The sequence below is a fragment of the Citrus sinensis genome, chromosome 7 (assembly GCF_022201045.2).
Source record: "Citrus sinensis cultivar Valencia sweet orange chromosome 7, DVS_A1.0, whole genome shotgun sequence".
Lineage (NCBI taxonomy): Eukaryota > Viridiplantae > Streptophyta > Magnoliopsida > Sapindales > Rutaceae > Citrus > Citrus sinensis.
Window position 1 is genome coordinate 11,261,699 of NC_068562.1, and position 27,773 is coordinate 11,289,471.

Sequence of the window (27,773 nt, forward strand, 5' to 3'; positions counted from 1 at the left end):
TCACCTTGTCCTTACATGGTTCGCGTGGTGTTGAAAACTTTCTGAAATTCCCAAAGCTGCAGAATATCACTCAAGCTCTGTCCATCGAAAACTGCAACAGTCTACCGCTCAATTTGTTGCATCTAGCAAACATGGAGCATCTTGAGCAGTTAAGCATTTGGGACAGTAATTTGGAAGACTGGAATGTCGACTGCGCGGGAGAGGTACAAAAAATGCGTAAACTTCACTTTGTTACAATATACGAATGCTCAAATGTGAAGGACTTGACGTGGCTTGTTTTTGTTCCAAATCTCAAGAGGCTGCGAATATTTGATTGTGATGAAATGGAAGAAATAATCAGTGTTGAAAAATTTGAAAAATTGAGTGAAGTTTCAGAGATGATGGGAGAGCTTAACTTGTTCTCAGAGCTCGAATCTCTGAGTCTAGGATATGCAAGTAATTTGAAGCGCATCTACCACGATCCCTTGCCCTTTCCACAGCTGGAGGAAATTCGCATATCAGAATGCCCAAAGTTGAAGAAGCTCCCGCTCAATTCCAGCAGGGCAAAGGGACGTAAAATTGTCATTTACGGGGACAAAGAATGGTGGGAAGAGCTACAATGGGAGGATCAAGCCACACAAAATGCTTTCTCTCCCTGTTTCCTACCTGATGAACAATAAAGTGCAATACCAAGCAAGACTTTGAATAAAGTTTCTGCGTGTGCTTAATGATTATCTTGTCTATCCATTTCATTTAATTTAAAAGCTTTCTACGGTGTTGCGTGTGTGTCACTTGTCATTCTTCTGTACTGCTGTTTCCTATTTCCAGTTAATAAAATTTTTTTGTTCTTAGAAATGCTTTGCTGGTAAGGGAGATTCACAATTTTCCCATATTATGATTAATATATTCTATTTACTTTCCTACTATTTTGCATAATTTTTTAATATTATTTTTATTTTTAAATATATTTTTATTCATATTTATTATAAATTAAATAAATGTATGAATAGAAATAAAAATAAAAATTAAGTATTAAAACAAGAAATATATATTATCATGTGAATAAAAAATAAATATTTGTTTGTACTTATTTATTTTATGTATTCATTATAAGAAAATATTTATAAAATAAAAAGTGCAAGAAAGATATTTTATTGTTAATTTTTTATTCACATCAAAACATATATTTCTTACTTTTAATATTTAATTTTTTATTCAAATCATCATTCATATGATTTATTTAATTTATAATAAATATGAATAAAAATATATTTGTAAATAAAAGTAATATTGTAAATTATGTTGTTAGAAATTATTGGTTATTATAAAAATAATATGGGATAAATGGTAAATCATAGATATTATTTCCTATTTTCAGCTAAAAAATTTCTTTGTTCCAAGAATTACATTGCTAGTAATAAGGCTTTCAAGTTGCTTAACTGAATATGACTTCTTTCTTAAAAAGTTTATCTATTTCGGAGATTGATTATCTCGAAGCAGTGAGATTTATGTAATATTGGTATTAAAAAAATTTGTGCTACTAATAAAAAATGGTCCATCGGCCTAAATGGCAAATCGTGGCTTGATTTTCTCAGCCCGAAGGCTCCGTATCTCACTTTCGAAAGTAGTTTTAGCAAAATGCAGGTAAAAAATAAAAATATTCTGCAATCTCTACGTAGCTTTTTCAGCAGATTTCACCTATTTGACTGTAGACGAAAGCATCCATTGGATCGATGCATTTATTAAGAAGAGGATCATCCGAAGGCAAAAGATCAAGATTATCATCTTAGGCCAGGATAACAATGTTCACTGCCCTCGCCAATAGTACCTTTAGTGCTCTTCTTAATTAGATCATTTCTTGTATTATAGTTTATTTCGTGAATATTTTGAGGTTTATAAAGGGGAATTGATTGATTATTGGATTAACGAGGGATTTGTACTTGATTTTGATGAAGGATCCACCGATCCACCATTATCAGTGATCTTCTTCACACATATTTATTACAAGAGGTAAATGATAATCATGTCAAATGCAGGAAGTGATTCGGGATATGGCATTGCAGATAGCATGTAAAATAGAGTAGGAGGAGAACTTTTTTGGTTCATGCGGGAGTTTTATTAACTGCAGCACCAAAGATTGAAGAATGGGAAGAGGTCAAAAGGATATCATTGATGGACAATAATATTACGAGTCTATCAGCAATTCCTAATTGTCCTTGTCTCCTAACTTTGCTCCTTTAGAGAATCAAAATTAGTATGATCATTTATGGTTTCTTTCAATTTATACCTTCTCTTAACGTTTTGAATCTAGGATTCTTTATATTTCTGACCAAATTACCTTCTTTAACTGTCATAAAGGAGTTGCTAGAAGAGATGAAGGCCTTGGTAAATCTTAGATATTTGAACTTGGAATATGTAACATCAAAAAATGAGTGCCCGCAACTGCTGCGTAACTTTCTAAAGTTGACAGGCACTCAAAATGCTGGGTTGCAGTAATTATAGTGGAGAAGAAGAAGGTAGAGCTTTATATGAAGATGTCGAACCTTCATAAGTTGCTCTATTTGGAAAACTTGAATCTGTTGAGCATTACCTTCGATAGTTGCCCTATTCTTGAAATTCTTTTAACATTACAAAAGTTGCTGATTTGTACAGAATCTCTATGGCTTACAAAAATTTATATTCTAGTGTCCCTCAATGTTTTACCTCGAGCATACATGAAGCATCTCAAAAATTTTCTTATTCAATTTGCATATGAGAATGCAAGAGAGATACAAAATTTGCTACAAAGCGGTTTTCGCAGTCTTCAAACAATTTGCATATGATTGTTCAAGTTTGAAAAAATTTATTTTCCCAATCCAATCAAGATGGAGAGTAAGCCTCAAAAGCATTGTGAGCTATCTTTACAATTTTCACCCCTTCTTTGTATGTGAAGAAAGATAATAAAGAACAACAAATTAGTAATGAAGAAAAAGAAAATGGCAAGTTCAATATGGTAGAAGTTAATTGTCCATTTAACGTTGCTCAATCAAGTAAGCTTTACCTCCAATTCTTGAAGAAAATGGCTAATTCTACTCTCTTTTACTTTTCTTGGTTCTGCAGTAAAATTCAGTTCTAGTTTGAAGGAAATTGTTAACATCAAAACCTACATATTGCCTAAGCGTCTGCTGACATCATATTTCCAGATACACCATAACCAGATCATATAAGACAAGAAATGTGAAAGAAATACAAAATGAGTCACAGAAGGAAATTACATGCTCTGCAATTTTTCCTGCTAAACCCAGCAGTTAGAATGCTAATTGTTTCGAGCACCTTAATACTCAAAGGACCCCAGCTTGAAATGGCTTTAGCTTAGCTTCCTTTAGCTCTGTTGCAACACACACACACCTCCAGGAAAGGAACAGAACAAAATACCTCATCATACCAAATATGAGAGATAAGACGAGGCATTACTCTGTGGCATGCACCTGATTTCTCTAGAAAAATCCAATTTCTCCATAGGTTCTCCACAATCAGTGTGTGATCAACCTTTAAAGCATTCAATTTTATCATTAAGAGAAGGAAGGGAATTCCTCCCATGCGATGGTAACTCCTTATTTAACACAGGGTCAGAGCAGAGCAAGAAGACCAGGGAATTTCATTAGATTAAGAAAAGAATCGCCACCCAATGGAGCATTTGAACCAAAACTCTTGTCAAATTCTTGAAATTTCCTGCTTTCATTAAGAGAACTGAAGGAAGAAAGAAGGGGGGCATAGCCAGAACCAGATTTAAATTCAATCGGGTTTTTTAAGCTAACAAACCTGCATGAGCATCTAAAATTCAATACCCATGGAATAGATCTGCCTTCAACTTCACATACCAGCTTCTCTTAACCAATGACCACCATTAGAAATAAGGATTCTTTATCGTAAATTCATAATGCACGAAAGAAATCATCGAAAGGCCCAACCTTCTCTCTGAGTTCCTTCAAGAACCAAAATCCACCAAAACAAGTGAATTTCAAACTCTATCACTCATCACTCTCTCTTTCTCAGTTGTTTGGGCCTATGATGCCAATTTACAACATTCAATCGATGCTGAATATTTTGTCAGCTTGTCCCAATTCCAGATGTGCAATGTTCACATTACATTGTCTTGCCTACCATTTGATTTGAACCATAAAATCTATCTAAAGAAGTTCATGTTTCACACTTTCTTAGCCATTATCATCAGCATTCATCTCCCATATTCTCAGGTTTAAATCATTGGAAACTGAGTGACAAATATGATAATAGAATGAAAACTTTAGTGGCATGAAGGAACATAGAAGCAACATCGGATGTTTTAAATCTGCAGCATAATTTCCTTAGATCCCTCACAAAGATTGAAACTTCAAATGAAATAAAGTAGCAGGGCATAGATTGGAAGTCACGTGCTTGATATTTAATTCTGTCAAAAATAATTTGCAGTATTGAAATAGATGCTCTAATAAATTTTCACAGGGATTTCAATATTTGCCGCTAATCTTCAGTAGTGAAACAGGATAAAATCATAACGTGTCCTATAACTAGCAGAGGCAAAAAGATCCTACAAAAAAAGAAAGCCAAAAACTGTTACAATCTACAGAACGCAAGTATTCTACTAGCCAACTCCCATTAAAATTTGAAGCCCTTCTAAAATCTCAGCCTATACTTCCTTCTATGTACCCCAACTGAATTTCTCCTAGAAATCACATTTCTTCATCAGCCTTAACTCATAAATCTTTTACTTTTAATCAGAGATACTTTTTGATATGCTTGGCTTTACAACAATGAATAATTTTCCTTAAATCTTTTCTAATGGACAAGAAAGCACAAAGCACAAAAATTGCCATAGTTGGATAGATAGAAACAGCTTTTCCTGAAGCTTTGTCACAAGAAAACCTGAACATCATCGCTTCTCTTACAAGGCCCCAGAGCAGAAGAAGTGTCCCAATTAGGCTCATCCTCCAAGCTCCAATTAAGGCTCCTGCAACAGACAAATAGCTTCCTGCAAGAACCTGATGTTCCTCCAAAAGAAAAAAAAATGACAAAATGAAATGCAATGTACTACTAAGTTCAAGAGAAAAGCTCCTAAAATAAAATTTTGGAGTTTTGGTTTGCCTATGGTTTTATGACTCTTTTTGTACAAAGATCATATTTAGGCATAAGGCTCGTAATGTTTGAAATAGCAATAATTGACATGAATATGATTGTTTAAAAAAAAAAGAATAACAATAACCTCTAGGCGGAGGAGATCAGTTTTCCGGGAATTTGTTAGATTGGTGAAGTTATATAGCCGCAGCAATTTGCTGTAGCTTGGAATGCTTTTGCCCTTCATTATGGCACTTGCCAATGCTCCAGGATACAGAAGAACCTTGGCTACAAATTCAGGGAAGACTTCACCTATAATCAACTGGAAGCATGTCACCTCTATAGGTGTTGTACATTTTCCACTTCTACATGGTATCCTACAAAAACAAACAATACAACATGTATTATACATGTATTTCAAAAGCATTTTTAATGCTATTAAGTTTAGCCAATGAAATCTCTACAAGACATCTGGGATTCCAACTCCTCATATGTGAAATGAATGTCAAAAAGAAATGTGGGTTGAGTCGGCTTTTATGCTTATTAATAGAATTGAATAATGCTGCCAGTGACAGTAAAATGAATTTCATGTGATAATTGAATCATAAAAGTGACGTAAATGATGACAAAATAATCACCATTATTATATAAAATGAGAAAATAATTATGGAAGAAACAGGAAGAATTACCTGAAAAGAGGGATTTGGAAGACAATGAAACAAAAATATAAAGAAGAAGCAATTGAAGATATAAAGGCTGCCCATTTCTTTGATGAACCCATCAACAAAGGCTTGAAACTGTAAAATGCTGTGATGGAGGGAATTGAAAGTTGAAACTCTAAAATACGCAAATTAATTCATGGGGCCATCTTGATTGATTGATTACATAGTAATTGAAAAGTGTCCGTACATAGTGACATCAGTTTTCTCTCTTAAATTAGGAAATGGTTCATTTGTTTTTTTTTTTTCAGTAATTAGTGGAGAAAATTTGGTGAAAATATCATGAAAATAGCCAAAATTTAGGAGTCATCCATAATGTTAGCCGGTTTTTCACTTCTTTTAATTTTATTGCCAAAAAATACGCCATTTTAGATAGAAACAGCCTTGGCTAGCCCTTTTGCAAGTTACACTATTAAGTGCGTGTGATAACAAAATGTTTATTCTAGTTTCCAACCCTGAGAATTTTTCAACCTCAAATAAATAAATAAATAAATATTATCTGGTAATGATATGTTAATCAAAGTTTTTAGAGTGTCATCCAACTGAACACCCCCACTATAACCATTGGGAGAAGGAAATGAGCTATCTCATGTGACAATAACTCCTTTTTTAACAAAGGATCTAACAAAGCAAGACGGGAAGATCATTTTCTTCCCCACCCAGTTGAAATAATTTTCTCAAAAAACTCAAAGTAGAACTAACAGACGTTCTTTCAATAATACCAACTGTATTTGCAATGCTTTTTTTCTATTTCATTATACATACTTATTTGTTTCTACATTATTACTTTAATGTATATTACTTAAAATAAATTAAAAAGTATTAAACGCTTTAATTAAACTTTAATGCTAAAGAGCTCACTTTAATGATGTTTGAACAGCAGTAGCTTGTTATAAACCTTAAACATTTAATAGTGCAAAGTCATAACCTTATGTCCTGCAGCTAGTTGATATCTCCCCAAGCTAAAAATGTGTTGGGTACTCTTCTTCCTTCTTTTTTTTAATGTTACAATTTATATAGATGTATTATTATTTTACGTTTATTGGGACTTTAGATACATGTATTTATATATTATTTTATAAATCTACCCAGACTAGTTCAGAAATTTACTTTTAATTATATTCAATCTACTCTCATTAAGGCCATGTTTGGTATTGAGTTAACATAATTGTTGTAAAAAAAATATAATTATGAAATAAAAATGATTAACATATAATAAATATGACTTATAAATAATTATTTTGAAAAAAAATTATAAAGATATTATAAGTTTTCCAAATAAAAGTGGTGGATCAAATTAATTTAATTCTTAAGTCACAATAGTTAGTGTTTACCAAACATTAAAAGTTATTGCCATACAATCTCATTACCAAACAAGATTAACAATATTAGCAAAAAAATCTACTTTTATTCTACATTAGTATTACCGGTGTCCTCACCATTATTGAGATTTGAGAGCATCGACCCTAGGCTTTCTTACACTCTGCTTGCTATAACTTTCCAAGTAGAATTTTTATTAAAAAAATTAGTTTTTTACTTATTAATAAAAAAATTATTAAAAATTATAAAATTATTTTAATTGACAAACTTCTTAAAGTTATATTGTGAAGTGAGTGAAATTAAATTGCGAAGTAAGTAAAAGATATTTGAGATAATTTAAAAATACTTTCCAATCTCTATTCTAAAAAGTTTAAATTTAAATCTTTATCAACGTAGACGAAATAACTTATTTATTTCCTTTAAAATTCTACTCAAATTATAACTAAATAATAATATTATATTTTTAAAAAATATTATGAGATAAAAAAATATTTAAATAAATATTTTTCATCCAATATTCATTTACTTAAACTTTAAAAAAAATAATTATTTCACGCCGCGGCGGCACAGAAAAATACATTTCCAAATCCCGGAGAGTAACAATTAACAAAACAAACAAAAGGGATTTTAATAAATTTGATGCCTCGTTCACCGAATCTGGCCAATTTTAAATAAAATGGGTGACGTGATCATGATCATGTGATAAATAAATATTTATTTCAATTTCCGACCCACATAAGCATTCATCCCATCTCATAAAGAATTTCTCCACACGATTTAAACAAAACCCACCCTCTTTATGGACTCCACTTTTCAGAAGGGTGTTTGCCTTTGCCCACCGAGTAACCAACCAAAACTCTTTCCCCTTCTGCTTTCATTCTCCAACTCGTTGTCACTGACTCACTGTGTTTTGCTCTTCCTCTCTATATGATATTTAAGAACTATTAAATGTTTGTTTGTTTCTAAAAAAAATATTTGTTTTTTTGGTATTAGATGATTATAAATATTTATTTAATTTTATAATTTTTTAAAATTTCTTATTATTGTTTCATTACTTTTTAGTAATTTTTTAATATTAAACAAATTATTTTTGTCTCGACTAATAAAAACTTAAACTCTAAATTTTTTAGAACATAAATTACATTTTTAAAAATATCAAAATATTTAAAATATATTTTATTTATTTAATATTTCATTTTTTATTAAATAATTTTATAATTATTTATTAAAATTATTTTATAATTTTTAATAAAAACTCACGTTAATAATTAAATAACTAAAATTATTTTAATAAAAAATTTACTAATAAAAATTCTACCACACTGCAGAGTCTACTCACCTGTCCGTACTGTTTAATTTTTAAAATTTTAAAAAATTCTACCCTCGTTATCAATATTATTTCAATACTGTCACCAAATACGAACATCACATCTTAATAAAGATAATTGGGTGTGTTAGCATTTTGGTCAAATTTACAGTATTATTTCAATACTATTTACGCACATCGATATCAATATTATTTCAATACTATCACCAATATTATTTCAATGTTATCATTATCTCCCCAAAATAATGATAATTATTAATTGTTTCATCTCATAAATAAAAATTTAATATTGTGTATTTGCGTGTGATGGCATTTTGGTCAAAAGATGATTTTACCTTTACATTATTTGGATCTATAATATAATATGATTTTCAACAAAAAGATAATTTTAGGTTGTCAGATGATAATAACAACCAAAAATATTATCTCTCGCCTGTAACTTGAGGATATAATAAAAGTTTTTCATTATACTCTACTGTTAGTTTCTCTTCTTTTATTCCTTTGAAATCTTTCGACAAAAATGGGTGGCACCATCTCAACTTTCTTATCAACAGACACAATTCGTTCAATTTTATCTTATGTTGGTGGAGAAGCTAAGTATATATGGGGTCTTAAAGGCAATCTCGATGACTTGCAGACTCAAAAGGAGAACTTGACTGCGAAAAAACAAGATCTGCTGAATAAGGTTAAGCTTGCCGAGCAACAATCCCGAACCAGACGGACGACGACGGTGGAACTTTGGTTTAGAAGGGTGGAAGAAATAGAAACTAGAGTTGAGAATCTGCAAAAAGAAGGAGATCAACAGGTTGATAGACTCTGTCTTGGAGGCTTCTGTTCCACGGACTTGATTTCAAGCTACGACTTCGGCAAAAAAGTGGAGAACTTGAGAGAAAAAGTGATCGAACTGAAGAAAGAGGGGGAAGCAATGAAAGAAGTTTATGAGGGGGTACCAGAAGGTGCAGCGGTTGCAATAGCTGTTGACCGAACAATTGTTGGTCAAGAATCAATACTTGACCAAGTTTGGAGATGCATCACTGATCAAAAAAAGAATGAGGGAATTATTGGCTTATATGGTATGGGGGGCGTCGGCAAAACTACTCTGTTAAACCAAGTCAATAACAAATTCTGCGGTGATGAACAACATCATTTTGATGTCGTTATCCGGTCGGTTGTATCTAGAGAGCCAAACATGAAGCAGATTCAAGAGGATATTGGGAAAAGGATAGGCTTCTCAAAAAATTCATGGCAGGATAAAAGTTTTGAAGAAAGGGCTTCAGACATCACCAACACTTTAAAGCATAAGAAGTTTGTATTGTTATTGGATGATATATGGGAGTCCGAAATTGATTTAACCAAATTGGGCGTCCCTCTTCAGACACTAGATTCTGGGTCCAGAATAGTCTTCACAACTCGTTTTGAGGGTACTTGTGGTAAAATGGGAGCCCATAAGAATCGGTACAAAGTGTTTTGTTTGGGAGATGACGATGCCTGGAAATTATTTGAGGGGGTGGTCGGGAGATACGTTCTTAACAAGCATCCCGACATTCCGAAGTTAGCCGAGGATGTGGCACGTCAGTGTCATGGTTTGCCGCTAGCACTCAAAACAGTAGGTAATGCCATGGCGAGCAAAGAGTACCCTGAAGAATGGAAAGAAGCAATTGAGATCCTAAGCGAATCAGCTTCTAAATTCGAAGGTATGGAGAAAAAGGTGCTTTCGATCTTAAAGTTCAGCTATGATAGTTTGCCGAAAGATGAACTTCGATCTTGTCTCCTGTACTGTTGCTTATTTCCCGAAGACTCTGAAATTCTAAAAACCGAGTTGATAGAGTATTGGAAAAGTGAAGGATTTGTGGATTCCAGCAGCGGGTGGGGGGTTCTTGGTGCTCTCGTTCGTGCATGCTTATTGGAGGAAGCAGGTGATCATGTAAAAATGCACGATATGATCCGTGACATGGCATTATGGATAGCAAATGAAGTAGAGGAGGAGGAGAACTTTTTGGTTCGTGCAGGAGTTGGATTAACTGACGCCCCAAAGATTGAAGAATGGGAAGGGGTCAAAAGGATATCCTTGATGCAGAACAAAATTCAAAGTATAACACAAATTCCCACTTGTCCGCGTCTGCAAACATTGCTTCTGGCGAGTAATCGTATTAAGGAGATCACTGAGAGTTTCTTTCAATCTTTGCCTTCACTTAGAGTTTTGAGTCTAAGAAGAAATCGTTCCCTGACTGAACTACCTGTGGGGATTTCAAGTCTGGTTTCATTACACCATCTTGATCTGTCTTCTACTAAAGTACGTGGATTGCCGCAAGAGCTCAAGGCATTGGTGAATCTGAGATATTTGAACTTGGAGTTTACACGTGAAATGTGTAAAATTCCAGAGCAATTAATATCAAGCTTTTCAAAGTTACAGGTACTCAGGATGCTGCATTGCGGTCCACGTCACCAGCCAATAGTGGAAGAAGGCAACGTTCTATCTGCTGATGCTGAATCATTGATGAAGGAAATCCACTGTTTGGAACAATTAAATCTCATCACCTTGTCCTTACATGGTTCGCGTGGTGTTGAAAACTTTCTGAAATTCCCAAAGCTGCAGAATATCACTCAAGCTCTGTCCATCGAAAACTGCAACAGTCTACCGCTCAATTTGTTGCATCTAGCAAACATGGAGCATCTTGAGGAGTTATATATCGAGGATAGTAATTTGGAAGACTGGAATGTCGACTGCGCGGGAGAGGTACAATAAATGCGCAAACTTCACTCGGTTCTCATACGGAATTGCTCAAATGTGAAGGACTTGACGTGGCTTGTTTTTGTTCCAAATCTCAAGTGGCTGCGAATAGTTGGTTGTGATGACCTGGAAGAAATAATCAGTGTTGAAAATTTTGAAAAATTGAGTGAAGTTTCAGAGATGATGGGAGAGCTTAACTTGTTCACAGAACTCGAATCTCTGATTCTAAGAAATGCAAGTAATTTGAAGCGCATCTACCGCGATCCCTTGCCCTTTCCACAGCTGAAGGAAATTCTCATATTGAAATGCCCAAAGTTGAAGAAGCTCCCGCTCAATTCCAGCAGTGCAAAGGGACGTAAAATTGTCATTTACGGGGAGAAAGAATGGTGGGAAGAGCTACAATGGGAGGATCAAGCCACTCAAAATGCTTTCTCTCCCTGTTTGGCTGTTTCGTGCCTTCATGAATAATAAAGTGCAATAAGGCGCAAAAGTGTGAATAAAGTTTCTGCGTGTGCTTAATGATTGTCTTGTCTATCCATTTCATTTAATTTAAACGCTTTCTACGGTGTTGCGTGTGTGTCACTTGTCATTCTTCTGTACTGCTGTTTCTTATTTCCAGTTAATAAAACTTTTTTGTTCTTAGAAATGCTTTGCTGGAAAGGGAGATTGTCAATTTTTCCATATTATGATTAATATATTCTATTTATTTTCTTATTATTTTTATTACAGTCAATAATTGTTTGATAGCATAATATTTTAATATTATTTTTATTTTTAAATATATTTTTATTTATATTTATTATAAATTAAATAAATGTATGAATAGAAATAAAAATAAAAATTAAGTATTAAAATAAGAAATATATATTTTAATGTGAATAAAAAATAAATATTTTTTTATACTTTTTTATTTTATATATTCATTATAAGAAAATATTATAAAATAAAAAGTGCAAGAAAAATATTTTATTATTAATTTTTTACACATCAAAATATATATTTCTTTCTTTTAATACTTAATTTTTTATTCAAATCATTATTTAATTTATAATAAATATAAATATAAATATATTTGTAAATCAAAGTAATATTGTAAATTATACTGTTAGAAATAATAATAAGTTTATCTCCAGCATGAATAACATTAAAGCGTGGCTAGCATCATCATATTTTATCTACAGCATCAAAATACTGATAACATCAACACCATAATTCCAAGGTTGTCAAACTAATCATCTCAAAATGCCATTATGCTTATAGCGTGCTGGCATCATCTTTACTTTCAGCATCAAAATTCTTTTATTTAATACATTTTTATTTTATACAATTTTTATCATATTAAAACCCTTTGTGACCTAAGTTATATAGACTTTTAAAAATTTTATGCCACCTCTCTTTAGTAATAGTAGTATTGATTATGATTTAATTATTTTTTTTAATTTATTAAACACTAATCACTTAAATTTAACCCAAGAAAAAAATTAGAACATCAAAAAAATTTTAATTGATTCTTATTAAGTACTAGAATTAACTTCTCCCAATGATAATTTATTAAGCAAACCATAATGATCATCTTACACTAAAGAACCAACACATCTTCAAAACACAAGTATTTAGTACAAATAATTATCCCAATAAAATTTAATGAAAAAGGAAAGAGATATTTTTATTATTTCTTTTCCTTTCTTTTATTTCAATTTCTTGCCTCTTGATCTCTTCCAAAAACCAAGCAAACTACTTATTAAAAAATTAAAAAAAAAAAAAAAAAGGCAAAGCGCAAGAAAAAAAGAAATAAAAAAATTCACAGTCACATGTGGCTACACACATCCCAACACCTATCTGTCCAATAATTCATCTCCAATAATTCATCTCCAATAATTGCCCCTATATGACCACCGGTTTGTTCTTGCATATATAAGAAACAGGATAAAATCGTAATGCGTCATTTAATTAGCAGACGCAACAAGATCCTACAGGAAAAGGGTTTGCAGGAAAAGAAAGGAAAAAAATTGTTACAAATTACAGAAACCCAAATATTCTACTAAGCTAACTCTCATTAAAATTCGAAGCCATTCTTAAATCTTAGCTTATAGTACTACATCATTCCTTGTATGTACCCCAACTGAAATTCTCACAGAAGTCACATTTCTTTATTAGCCTCAACTCATGCATCTTTTACTTTTAATCAGAGATACTTTTTTATATGCTTGGCTTTACAACAACGAATAATTTTCCTTAGATCCTTTCTAATAGACAAGAAAGCACAAAGCACAAAAATTGCCATAGTTGGGTAGATATAAACGGCTTTTCCCGAAGCTTTGTCACAAGAAAACCTGAACATGATCGCTTCTCTTACAAGGCCCCAGAGCAGAAGAAGTGTCCCAATTAGGCTCATCCTCCGAGCTCCAATTAAGGCTCCTGCAACAGACAAATAGCTTCCTGCAAGAACCTAGTGTTCCCCCACAAAAAAAAGCACAAAATGAAATGCAATGTACTGCTAAAATCAAGAGAAAGGCTCCTAACATAAACTTCTGGAATTTCACTTTGCCCATGGTTTTAGGACTTTTTTGGTACAAAGATCACATTCAAGCATAAGGCTCGTAATGTTCGAAATAGCAAATAATTGATATGAATATGATGGTTAAAAAGAAAAAAAATTACAACAACCTCTAAGCGGAGGAGATCAGCTTTCCGGGAATTCGTTAAATTGGTGAAGTTATATAACCGGAGCAATTTGCTATAGCTTGGAATGTTTTTGCCCTTCATTATGGCACTTGCTAAGGCTCCAGGATACAGAAGAAACTTGGCTACAAATTCAGGGAAGACTTCACTTATAATCAACTGGAAGCATGTCACCTCTATAGGTGTCGTACATTTTCCACTTCTACATGGTATCCTGCAAAAACAAACAATACAACATGTATTATACATGTATTTCAAGTACGAAATAGATCGAGAGCATTTCTGATGCTATTAAGTTTAGCCAATAAAATCTCTACAAGACCTCTGGAATTCGAATTCCGCTCACATATGAAAGGAATGTCAAAAAAGAAATGTGGGTTGGATAGGATTTTACGTTTTATTACTAGAATTAAAAATGCTGCCATTGACAGTAAAATAAATTTCATGTGATAATTGAATCATAGAAGTGAGTACGTGGTGAGAAATAATCACCATTATTATATAAAATGAGAAAACAATTATGGAAGAAGCAGAAAGAATTACCTGAAAAGAGGGATTTGGAAGACAATGAGACAAAAATATAAAGAAGAAGAAACTGAAGATATAATGGCTGCCCATTTCTTTGATGAACCCATCAAAAACGGCTTGAAAATTAAAGAAACTGTCAAATGCTGTGATGGAGGGAATTGAAACCTAAAATATGCAAGTTAGATCATGGGCCCATCTTGATTGATTGATTGAACACATAGCACCTGACAAGTGTCCTTTATATACTGACATTAGTTTTCTCTCTTAAATTAGGAAATTGTTTATTGAAAATAGCCAAAACTTAGGAGCTATTTATAATTTTAGCCAGCTTTTCATTCGTTTTATTTTTTTAGCCAAGAATACCCCATTTTAGATACAAATATCCTTTTGTAAATTATACTATTCCGCACGTGTTTGACATTTGTCGAATATCTTATGTCTTTTTTTTTTAATAATTCACTGTATGTGCTCATCTTTATGGCAAAGCTTATGTTACAAATAATATACCAAACAACCAATAAATATAGGTTATTGATTTTGACATTTCTTAAATTCAATAGATGAGAATTATTCTAACATAAAACCAAGTCTAGGTGTGATAGTAATTTATAAAAAATTTTATTTTTAATCACATAGTTATTTATTTTTAAATAAGTCCTCATTGATTTTGTATAATTAAATGGTTTTGTTGTCCATCTTTTCTACATATATTTTTAAATTTTATAGAGTTTTTACCATATTTTTATAAAGATCTAACTGATTATCATATTCATAAAGATTTACAAATTTTGAATGTCTTTTTGCACAGGTATTTATAATTTTGTCTCTCTTGAGACATAGACAATATTTTTCTTCTAATGCACACACACATATATTCAATCTATTTTTTCATCCTAAAAACATACCATCAATTTTGTCACATAAATTTTGTAATCTAAATTTAGTATCTTGAATTATAAGAGATCTTATATGTGATAAATATGTTACAAATCTAATAAATTATTAGAAAAATGGTATAATGAATAAATTACCGGAACCTCTAATAATTTCACAAAACATAAAAATCAATAAGTTACCACCTTCTAGCTATAGGCAAAAATAATTTTTCTATGGAAGATTTAAATTCTTGATATGATCAATGATTTAGATATGGAGAAATAATCAATTAAATTGAATGTCACTATATTTATTAAATAAATTAGAAAACCCAAATTTATCTATAAATGATATAGAAAGTGTAAACAATATATTAGAAATTAATAATTGCAATGAAGAAAATATAAAAAAAATTAAAAGTTAAGAGATCAATTGAGTAAATAATTTAATAAAGTTAAACAATTAATGAAAGATTTCAACATTGAAAATCATGATATATTAAAGTAAGAGATCATTAATATAATGAATAAAAACTCAATATATATAAGATTAAACAAGTTAGAGATTCAATTAATAAAATAAAAATAATTGCTGAGTAATTTGGTATTAAATTTGTTATAACTATAAAATGAAAAACTTCAAAAAAAAATTGAAGTAATTGCAGTACTGCTGCCTAGCTGCAGCTTGGGGCTGAAAGTAGAGCTTTAGAACTTATTAAACTTTTTAACAATTATTATATTTTCTAAGGATTTAAAACTTTATGGCTGTAACATACAGCGAATGTAACGTAAGCTTTGCCCTTCTTTATACGTTATTACGTAAACGTATATTCCTCAAAATGAATTATAAAGTATCAAACGCTTTTTAATTAAACCTTAATGCTAATGAGCTCACTTTAATGATGTACGAATAATAATAGCTTGTTATGGACTTACAGTCTTTAGACTTTTAGCAGTGCGAAGTCACAAGCATTGCCCAAAATCTAGTGGCATAGATTATGGGCGATAGGTGCCATCACTCGAGTGATTGATGTCGTCGCCCGGGCGACAATGTACATCGCTGAGGCAACAAGCCACTTTGCTAGGCCCATTGCGCCGACAGCTTTCGTCGCCTGCATGATGGCCAAATCCATCCAATAAGTTTTTAGCCCAAGAAAAACAGCTTTGGTGACCATCACGCATCCCATTTTGCTTACAAGTCGTCTTAATTTTCATAGAAAATTGTTGCTATTGATCTTCCGATACTGGCCTAATACTTACAGATAATTATTAATCGATTATGGAAAGGCAGCAAACTTAAGGTTAAAAAAAGAAAAAAAAAACTCTTAGAGGCAATTTAGCAAACATCTTTTGTGCCATGATTTTATACCACTAATTCTCTAAATAATTGCTAATTTTGCCCTCCCATTACAAGTCTAAATGATAATCTACTGTTGCCAAACGTATACGCACTTGAACCCTTAAAAAATAACTATTCTACGCCCCAGAGGCACAGAAAAATCTATTTGTTTTGTCCCTGTACTCTTTTCATTTGTTTTGTCCGCTTCCAAATTCTAGAGAGAGAAAAAAATTTAAAAAAAAAAGATTTTAATAAATTTGATGCCTTGTTCACCGAATTCCTCGATTTTAAATAAAATGAGTGTCCTGATCATGTGATAAAGAAATGTTTATTTCAATTTCCATCCAACCCATATCTCATAAAGAATTTCTCAACCTCAAATAAGTAAATAAATATCATCTTGTAATAATATGACATTTACGTTGAAGTAAACACCGACCCACTATTTTCTCAATTTTTCTTTTCTGAGGACACTATTTTCTCAATTGAAGAATATGTTTTGTCCAAAATTCACAATTTGCTCCACATGATTTAAAGCACACGGAATTCACACTTTTCTCCACATGATTTAAAAGAACAGAGAATTCTCCCGACCTTAGTTATGGATCTTATTATGTTTTTTGAAATTCAATATTGCAAACTCATTGGTGTATCTAGAAAATCATATTAGTAGAGTAAAATTTATAAATAACCAAAGAAAAAAGTTCACGCTCTTACTTTATTATTTTTATATCTTATTAGTATATCCATTTACATCTCTTCAAAAAATACAGTTAAAATAAGATCATCAAATTGTAAAATTTGAAGAGCAATATATGGTTGCAAACATTTTATTTTTTTATTTTTAATAATAAATTTAATTTTGACCTTTTTAATGTTAGGTTGCACATTTGGATTAAATCAAATTAAATTTCAAATTAGATCTTAGATCTTATTTTAATAGATTCAACTGGATTTTGGGCATCTAATTAAGCAACCGGACTGATAAATTGCAAATGAATGAGATTTGTATGTGATTTTAGAATAAAATTTTAACTTGAATTTATGTATTTAACTAATCCAACAAGACAAATCTGCAAGTTCAACTAACTAAATAAAATATGTTATCTGAAACTTTGGGTACAAGTGGGGCAGTTTATCACTTAGTGGCTCTGCTACTACTTATAGTCTATTCTTATTCAACTTTCAGATCTTTTATATTATATAACAAATTAAATTATATTCTAAAAAGTGTATCTCACTGGTTAACATATTATTTCTGGATAATAATCAATTTTATCAAATAAAAAGGAGTTTTGGTCATTCATTTGATCCACCTGTGTTGACACTGTCGTACGTTACAAAAGCTTTTGTCTTTTGTGACTCAGTTTATTGTAAATTTTCGTTCAGCCCCTTGTACTCTATTTTATTTATAAGAATTATAAAATTTTCTACTTACCTATACTATTAAAATTCAATTTATCTCCTTACAATCTTTTTCATTTACTGTTTTTTTGTAAGTATTAAAAAGAGTTTCTATTTACAATCACAATATATTAATCATCATAACACACTAATATTAATAAAAAGACAAAAGCATCCTTAAATTAATACTAAAAAATGCTTCCCTCTCTTGAGGAATTATGGTATCTCATCTTCCATCACTCATTACCAACAAAATTTTCAAGGATATGACCATTCATCTTCTTTATAATACCATCTTAGAATAATTAATACTTTCATGATAAAAGAATTAACAAAATAAGGATAAATTCCCTTTGAATCCATCCCTCTCCACTATCATTTTCTCTTCATTAGCAACCTTTAGCAACAATTGAAGCCATCATCAGACTCATCACACAGAGAGAGTGAGAGAGAGGAAGAAGAAACGAAAGTACGTTTACTCAACATGAATCGAAATGAGTTGGAATCAGAATGAGTTAGAATCATAATGAGCTAAAATCGAAATGAAGAATTGAAACCATAATAAGTTATTTTCTTGAACTATAGGAATCGTAATTAGAATGAATTATATTACCATTGATGTGTTTACTTTGTCTTAGAATCAAAATCGTAATGAATTAAATTGTAATAAATTACTATAAAATCTTTAATTAATTATTATCATAATTATTATTTTGTATTTTAACTATTGTAATTATTATTATCATTAAAAAATTAATTATTACTAATAAATATTGTTAATTATTATTATTATTAACAATTCAACTCAAAAATTATTATTAATTATTGTTAATATATTAATTAATTATAATGCTTTTTATTGTTAATAATAATAATAATAATAATAATAATCCATTTAAAAAAAATAACAGTAATAATCAAAATCATCATCATCATCATCATCACAATAGCAACAACAAATCGGAATTGGTGGTGGCATCATGAATCATGATCAACAGTGTCGACATCATCATCATCATCATCATGAAGATCCCCGGTGAAGACAAAGATGACGGCGACGAGGAGATGTGGAGATATGCTCTTTTAAGATGGTGAGGAGATGATGGCGAGATTGTTACTGCAGTGGGCTAAATAACGGACGGTGAAGATGTGGAGATATGCTCTTTTAACAATGTTCATATTGATGCTGGATATTTTGGCAGCTTGTCCCAATTCCAGATGTGAATGCAATGTTCACATTACATTTGTTCGCCTACCATTTAATTTTGAACCACAAAATCTGTGTAAAGTAGTTCACGTTTCACACTTCCTTAGCAGTTATCATCAGCATTCGTCTCCCATATTCTCAAGTTTAAATCATTGGAAAATTGAGTTAAAACATGATAACAGAATCTAAAATTTAGTGGCATGAAGGAACAGAAGCAATATCGAATGTTTCAAATCTACAGTATAATTTGCTTAGTTCCCTGAACAAGATTGAAACTTCAAATGAGATCAAGCAGCAAAGTGTAGATTGGAGGTCACATGCTTGATATTTGATGCTATCAAAAACAATTTGCAGTACTGAAATTGATGCTCTAATAAATTTTCACAGGGATTTCTATATTTACCACAAATCTTCAGAAGTGAAACAGGATAAAATCATAATGCGTCATTTAATTAGCAGAGGCAACAAAAATCCTACAAAAAAAGGGTTTACAGAAAAAGAAAGCAAAAAATTGTTACAACCTGCAAAAACCCAAATATTCTACTAGCCAAATCTTAGTTTATACTAATACATCATTCCTTGTTTGTTACCCAACCGAATTTCTCACAGAAATCACATTTCTTCATCCGCCTCAACTCATACATCTTTTACTGTAGATCACAAATACTTTTTGATATGCTTGGCTTTACAACAACGAATAATTTTCCTTAAATCTTTTCTAATAGACAAGAAAGCACAAAAATTGGCATAGTTGGGTAGATATGTAAATGTGAAAATAATTATGGAAGTAAGTCAATAACAAAGAATTATCGGAAAAGACGGATTTGAAAAGCAATGAGACAAAATATAAAGAAGAAGAAATTGAAGATAGGGTAGGGCTATTGGCTCTCTAAAATTTATTTTGGACATTGATGTGGTCTTTAAAAAAAATTATATAATTTTATTCTTAAGTTATCTTTATCTCTTTGAGTTGTTATCATAGTTCATTTTGATTAAATAAAAGTAGTTGTTGTGTTTACATAATTCTAATGAACATGGGTTTTATTATGCTTTTAATCTTGAGGTCCAACTTCTATAAGATAGTATTTAAACTAGCATCAATATCAATAATAGTAGACTGAAATATTTTGTTTAGAGATTGAGTAGTTGTATTGGGAGATATCTAGTCCCTCAAAGTACCAAAAATATATTTATTAAAGCTTAGATTCCTCAAATTAACCCATTTATCACTTATTCTTTTTATTTTGTTTGATTTCCTATTGCAATAATTTGTGTCTGTAAGACTATAACAGACACTCACATTTTAATAGTTCTTTATTTCACTAAATTAACCTCAATGTAATTTACTATTGAGGACAATTTAATAAAATATAGTTCAATAAATTTTTATCCAACGTCTTATTTTATCTACAATAAACTAGATCAACGATGAAGAAATGAATGAAAGTTCATATGAAAACGCTATCTGTACTTATGGACTAAACCTTTTTTATTTTTTATTTTTTATTTTTTATTTTTTATTTTGTTAATAGAATTGCTAGGAAAACATCATGTAATACGTTCCATCTTTTGTTACAAAAGGAATTAAAAACAGAGGTGGAGGAAGAACAATAAATTGCACCACTACAATATATGAAAAAGGAAAGAAATCAAAGGATAAAATTTGTTTTAAATTTGCTTTCTGATCTTCACTCTTATCTAATCCGCATTCTTTCATGGATTTGAAAAACAAAATTGAATTGCGACATTGAAGAGAAGAACAAACATATGTCAAACCATATTATGAAAGCAAAATAAAAGTTGATAAAAATGAAAAAAAGTTCAAATATTTTGTTTGTGATGATGAATATTTTATTGGATGTAAAGAGGAAATAAGGTAATTAAAAAAATAGGTAATGAGAACAATATAGGAAGTCGAAAAATATTCCAAATAAAAATTAATATTTTGAAATTATTAACTGATATTCAAAATAAATTTTAGAATGCAAGTACCGCATCGCTGCCCATTTCTTTGATGAACCCATTAGAAACGGCTTTAAAATTATAGAAACTGTAAAACGCTGTAAAACTGTTAACTTTAAAAAGCTTGCTATAGTCTTTAAACCTTTAATAGTGCAAAGTCACAAGTCTTGCAGCTAAAACTATGAGTTGTATACTCTTTTTTTTATAATGTTACTAGAACTGTTATTATCTTATGTCTATGTACGTATGTTTACAATATATTTCATAAATTTACTGAGATAAGTGCAGAAATTTAATCCAAAGTACATCCAATCTATTGTCACTAACTCTAAGGCCCTATTTAGTATTTAGATAATGTAGTTATTGTGAAAAAATCCAGTAACTACAAAATAAAAATTAATAATATATAGTAATATGACTTGTAAATAATAATTTAAAAAATACTAAAGAATTATAAGTTTTTCAAAATAAAAGTGGTGGAATAAATTAATTTAGTTTTCAAGTAACAGCAAGTAATGTTTACTTAATATAAAAAGCTATAATTGTCCAATCTCAATAAGAACCTGAGTATTTTAGCAAAAATATACTTTTATTTCATATTTTACCAATATCCTCACCATTATTCAGAGCACCAACCTTTAACTATCTTCGATTCTATTTTTTGTTATAACTTTTTAAGTAGAGCTTTTACTAAAAAATAATGGTTTGGTTATCAATGAGAATTTTTATTAAAATTTATAAAATTACTTTAATAGGTAAATTTCTTAAAGTTATGTTATGAAATGAATTAAATAAAATTGTGAAATATATAAAGCATATTTTAGACAATATAATATTTTAAAAAAACTTAACCTCTACTTCAAAAAACTTAAAATTTAAACTTTTACTAATATAGATAAAATAACTTATTTAATTTTAAAAAAAATTTACTCAAATTTTATAAAAAAATATTAAGTTTAAAAAAAGGTTATAAGATTAAATAAATAAATTTGACCGAATGTACACTAACTCTTAGAAAATAAATATTTTGCACTACAGAGGTAAGGTTCAATTATGTTGCAACTGAGATATTGTACCATATATATTTTTTTTTTTTGGGAAATTGCCAATTTTCTCCCTACAGTAATCAACATATACCACTTTTCTCTCTGTTGTTTTTATAATGGCCAAAAACCCCCCTGACAGCATAAGTTTACAATATTACCCTTATTTTCAACTACTCATTTATTTTCATTTATTATAAATTAAATAAATCACATGAATAGAAATTAAATAAAAAATTAAGCATTTAAAATAAGAAATATATGTTTTGATATGAGAAAAAAATTAATAATTTTTTTCTTGTACTTATTTATTTTGTGAAAATTTTCTTAAAATAAATATATAAGAAAGTTATTATAAAATGATAAAAAAACTTATTATAAGAAAATTTGAATGACAAATAAAAATTTATTATAAGATAAATAATAAAATATTTTACCTATATTTTTTACATTTAATTTTAAAATATTACAAAATGTTTATTATAAGAAAATGTTCACAAAATAAATAATTACAAAAAAAATTTATTATTAATTTTTTTGCTCATATCAAAACATATATTTCTTATTTTTAATACTTAATTTTTTTATTTAGTTTCTATTCATATAATTTATTTAATTTAAAATAAATGTAAATAAAAGAGTAATTAAAAATAAGAGTAATATTATAAATTTATGTTGTCAGAGAAATTTTTGATCATTATAAAAATAATAAAAGAGTAAATGATATATGTTAATTATTATAGCGGGGAAAGTGGCAATCTCCTTTTTTAGTATTTAACAAAGTTCTTGGGTGCTTCCCAGTTCAATCCAGCGGCTGAAATTAATTATTGGATAATTGATGCAGCAACTGACAACCGTTGCAGCTGGTTGTATATTAATTTAATAGCAGTTCAACATGCGTGGGTTCCGAAAATTTCTTAGTCCTGATTAGGGTTTCACTAATTCCATCTGAAAATTGATCTCGCAACAGCAATTAAGACATAAAATTAGAATTAGAGGATCGCTTTTTTTTTTTGGGAATTAAAATTTCCCGATGATTCATATTCATCGGGAAATTTTTTTTGAAAAGATTTAAAACTTGTAATTAGCTTGCAAGAACACTGCGTTTGTTTATGAGAATCAGAGAAAGTGAGATTGGTAACAATGGTTCGGTAATTTCATTACAGCAATGAGGCGGGGGCTCACAAACAGAAAGCTACCGATTTAAAGAGCTACAATCAAGCTTTAGAAGCCGATGGTAACATAGTTAGAACAATAGAATCTGATAGCTTTAGGGATTCATAAGCTATTTGTAAGTATTTGTACTCCCTGACTAAATAATTTGGGAATATAAGGATGCAGTAAGAGTTGAGTGGTCTTTACTCCCATAGCATTATTTTTTTCTGTGGTCTTTATTCCCATAGCATTATTTTTTTCTCACTTCATCAGTGCTCTGTTCAATCTTTATGTGCCGCTTGTTATGTTCCTGCATATCTAATTACTTTTGGATGATAGTTGATATTTGACAAATTTGCAGGTTAAGGATATTAGATGGGACGCAGAGCTTGGTAGTCAGAACATGGAATTACGGTTGGTTGAATACTTTACAGATGAGTTTAATAAACAAGTTGGTAATTGGGTGAAGTGAGGAAGTCTCCCAAGGCCATGGCTGAACTGAAGAAGCAAGTTAAATATACAAAAGCAATTCTTTGTGCGAACACAATAGAACCAATATCAGTTAAATCTCTCCACGATGATAGGGACTTCAGATAGGTGGAGTTCAAGTTCAGATTTTATTGTTTGAGGTGCGTTTTAAGTTTATTAACAAAATTAATGTGTTCTTTAAATGAGTGAGGAACTGTAGAACATGACAAGTAGAGTTTATTGTGTGAGGGATGCATATTCTCTTACAAGTGCTTTGTTCTTTAATATAGCACTATAAGACATCTTCTGATGAAAAATAGAGTCAATAAAATTACTCCAGACTGACTGGGCCCTTGGATTCCAATTCTTGCATGAGATATCTTTTTCCTTTTATTCTTTTTTCAAATTTACTAGTGGTACTTTCATTTGGTAAACTATTCTATATATATATATATATATATATATATATATACTCTAATCAATTATATTGGCTTATTCTCCTTTTATGTTGATTCACACTGCTGGTATATATAAAATTTATTTATTAGTTTTGGTGAAAATTTTGTTTTGTTGCACACGGATAGTAAACCCAAATACATTCATATGCATATCTGGGGTTTGTTTTGTCTTTTAGGAGCAGCATTACCTGTCAAAAGTTCAAAGAGCTCTATGAACTTAAGCATTCAGGGTTGAAAATGGACAAGATATATGCAGTGGAGTTCATTGGAAGAGCTACTATAGTGCCAAAGTTGCAGGTTTGCACCATCCGCTTTGTTTTGGTAGTTAGCCCGAGTATTAAATTCTTGAGGCGTGTAAGGTAGTGGACTTTAGCCAATTCAAGAGTAGAATATAATATGTTTACTTGTTTTGATCTTAATCTTTAATCACTTACCCTGAATAAGAAATAATTTTTTGTATTTGCTCTGCTATGATGTTATTCGGTGTTAATAGCTTCGTTTTGTTGCTCTTTTCCGCACAGATTCTTGATCTCAAAAGAACTTTTATTTTGAATATTCTACATAAGGACAATCTGATTTAATACCATCAGTGATTTTTCATTTTTTCTCTTTAGTTTTAATATGTTTGATAACTGTATGGTTAAGCAATCTATGCAATTTTATCTTGTCGTATGTTTGAGCTCATTTTTTGATGCAATTCTGAATATTTGGTATGAATTATGTGATACCGGACAATACTATTAACTTGTTAATTGCTTAAATTTAATATATTGTCAAAGTCACTAATAGCATTTCATCATGCAATGAGTTAAACATGGAACAAATGATGACATGCGGTTGTGGAATGTGTTAGATCTCTGGGATTCTATGTCCTTATGCTTGCAGGGCAAAACAATACATTCGTTAAAACATTGAAGACTGTGATGTCCACAGAAAATTATATGTCAACTTATGCACCAGACATGATGAAATTAGCCAAAGACAGTGTTTGGAAGTGGCAAGCAAGTGACAATTTGCTTCTACCAATGACTTCAGATCTCAAACCTGTTTCAAGCAAGGCCAGCAATGACATCATGTTCAAAACAGTTTAGCCAGACACACCTGTTCACACCCCTCTACTACATATAACCTAGAGGTACATTTTTTCTATACGATTGGCATTAGGCTTATCCAGTTCAATACAGTATTTCACAAAACTTATACCAACTTATTCCTAATTATAGTGGACACAATTAACTTACTTTGGCAACTGTTCTGAAGAGGCTGACATCAACTACCAGTGATGACACTCTCTTGTAATGTTTTGGTGCTATCTACTAAATACTACTACTACATAATATTGACAATTCGTCTGTGTGCAGGCCCGTGATAACCATTTAGATCGACCAGAAACCAATAAGATATTGTAATCACAAGCAATCACCCATCTCTTTGGATGGTGCTCTATTGTGATTCTTTCCTCTATGACTGTTAAATAAGCAATGTATTGCACTTTTGTTATGCAAAAGTATGGCGACCATGTATCAACTAGTGTATCTATTTTATACACTAATTATGAATTACTAGAAATTTTATTACATTAATCATTTTTAGATAGTTACTCATCTCAAACGAAATAAACTGTTCAGGGACACTTGACCCAACATGCTTGTGACCGACCTTAGAATAAATTTTTGTCACTCAATATAGACAACTTCTACGAGGTTAATATTTCTTCAAATTTCAACAAAATCATTGGCCACAGGAATACATACACATGTTTCCTTTGGCATGTTAAGTAGACGGGAGCAACATGTGGGCTGTACGCCATTACCTTAAACGAAGCAAAATTATCTTGTGTTTATCAAAGTTTGAAACCAATTCTGAGTTAATTACAAAGAATGTATGAATAACGCATTATACTCATACACCAAACTTTAATCTGATGGAATCAAGTAATTCTATGTTAATCAAAGTTTTTAGACTTACAAGATGATGGTCAAGTTTATATAAAAGCAAATAACACTGAAATCTAATCATCCTATACAAACAAATATGATTTATTCAATTATAGCAAACAATTGTTTTATCGGAGTTAATTACATTATTGCTAAACTTGTATAAGCTTTCCTGTTTCAAACATGTCTACTTAATTACATTATTCATCGACAATGTTACTTTGCCCGTGGAAGTTTCATTTTTTCATACCTTAATCACTATTTAACGCTTCGTTTTCCAATAGTTCTAATTCTTCAAATTTTGGCTTTATTATTCCATAATTATAAATTGATACTAATTTGCAGGACTCAAATTAAAGTGGTTAATTACTCTAAAGTATAATTCTAGCAGTCAATAATTACATAAAAATAATTGCAAAAAAAAGTTAATAAGGAATAGTATAAATTTAAAAACCGCCAAAGTTACGAGATATATGCTTGATATTTAAATCATGGCCATAATATATATATATATATATATATATATAGATATATATTATGTGATTCAGTTCTTAATTAACCATTCTATGAATAAATATGAGAATTAAGTACATATTATGCCACAACCTTATTGAAGTGTTCCCACTACAATATTAGTAGTCAACATTAGGTCTAAACACCCACATAAATCCAAGGGATCTAGATCTACAAATATTAACCACTCTATGAATAAACATGGGAATGAAGTACATAATTGCCACGGCCATATTGGAATGTTTCCACTACCATATTCGTGTGTCAATGTTGCGTCTAAACATTTATATACATCCAAGCAAATTTATATTTGTAAATAAATATAAATATGGAATGAAAATAATAGGTAGAAAATATAAATTACAAACATTAAACTTAAAATACAGTTGAGAAAGTAATTAAATCCACAATTTAGATCCTTGAATTTCACACTCATCACCTTAGCTTAAAAAATTAGCCACTCATATTAATAAACAAAACATTCATTTTATTTAATAAATTTGTAAAAGTATAATACAAAAAAATTAAAATAAAGAAGAAGAGCAAAAAAACAATATCTTCTTATTAACTACACTTCTTCATAAAATTCACTCTAAATTTACACTAAATTTCTCTAGGAAACTCACCTCTAAAATTCTACACCCCGAATTATCAAATCTCTTGCCTCTATATAGGCAAATTCTAGGTTGATCATGTGTGGGCATTTAGATGATATTTTTGGTGAACTTGCAACCACAACCTTTAGATGACCTTTGATAATCCAAATACAAGCCAAGGGGTCCAAAATTGCAAGTATTGACATGCATAATAAAACCGTTGATTCAACATAATCAATGGTTATAATGAAGTCAAATCTGGATCCTCCGTTGGATTTTTTTTTTAATTCAAGGTGGTTGAACCACTAAATTGATAAGTATTAAATCTAGTGTAAATAAGTGCATGTGAACTTAGACACACGACACGATATCAGCTTTTCAAAATTAATATTAGATAAAACGGCTACCAATTCTTTTAAAAGTTAAAATTATAATTTTT

General features: G+C 30.4%; 3 protein-coding genes and 1 long non-coding RNA gene across 12 annotated transcripts in view; 3 read left to right on the forward strand and 1 right to left on the reverse strand.

Annotated features, from left to right (window-relative positions):
• The window catches only part of LOC102626337 (probable disease resistance protein At5g63020), a 33,723-nt gene that overhangs the window by 2,100 nt on the left and 3,850 nt on the right, over positions 1–27,773 (forward strand). Inside the window, exon 2 of the mRNA XM_052444049.1 lies at positions 10,850–11,173. Within this exon, the coding sequence (XP_052300009.1) occupies positions 10,850–11,173 (324 nt within the window). The remainder of the gene's footprint in view (positions 1–10,849; positions 11,174–27,773) is intronic.
• On the reverse strand, positions 4,357–14,503 carry LOC112495678 (uncharacterized). The gene is made up of 4 exons (XM_025092400.2): positions 14,393–14,503; positions 13,999–14,063; positions 5,219–5,382; positions 4,357–4,997 (listed from the first exon to the last, which is right to left on the reverse strand). Exons 1-4 carry the CDS (start codon positions 14,482–14,484, stop codon positions 4,734–4,736), a joined length of 585 nt encoding a protein of 194 aa, XP_024948168.2. The 5' UTR covers positions 14,485–14,503; the 3' UTR covers positions 4,357–4,733.
• Positions 8,904–27,773, forward strand: part of LOC127903670 (probable disease resistance protein At5g63020) — a 28,206-nt gene continuing 9,336 nt past the window's right edge. Inside the window, exon 1 of one of the 2 annotated variants that reach the window (XM_052444048.1) lies at positions 8,904–10,130. In XM_052444048.1, the coding sequence (XP_052300008.1) occupies positions 8,957–10,130 (1,174 nt within the window). In that variant the 5' untranslated portion in view covers positions 8,904–8,956. The remainder of the gene's footprint in view (positions 10,131–27,773) is intronic. The other variant, XM_052444047.1, reaches the window with a different exon arrangement.
• Positions 23,569–25,865, forward strand: LOC102611407 (uncharacterized). Of its 8 annotated transcripts, none has more exons than XR_008056406.1 (4): positions 23,569–23,991; positions 24,465–24,585; positions 25,222–25,423; positions 25,512–25,865. It is a non-coding gene; the product is annotated as an uncharacterized LOC102611407 (long non-coding RNA). The 8 variants fall into 8 exon arrangements; XR_008056403.1 differs by having other exon boundaries at positions 25,650–25,865; XR_008056408.1 differs by having other exon boundaries at positions 23,570–23,991; positions 25,324–25,423.

What these genes read in the sequence shown, in the direction of transcription:
- LOC112495678 (XM_025092400.2), bottom strand. Translation starts at nt 14,484, where the DNA reads ATGGGTTCATCAAAGAAATGGGCAGCCATTATATCTTCAGTTTCTTCT. An exon ending in TTCCAAATCCCTCTTTTCAG is followed by an intron (nt 14,064 to 14,392) that starts GTAATTCTTTCT and finishes TTGTTTTTGCAG; the next exon opens with GATACCATGTAGAAGTGGAA. An exon ending in CTGATCTCCTCCGCCTAGAG is followed by an intron (nt 4,998 to 5,218) that starts GTTATTGTTATT and finishes GAGGAACATCAG; the next exon opens with GTTCTTGCAGGAAGCTATTT.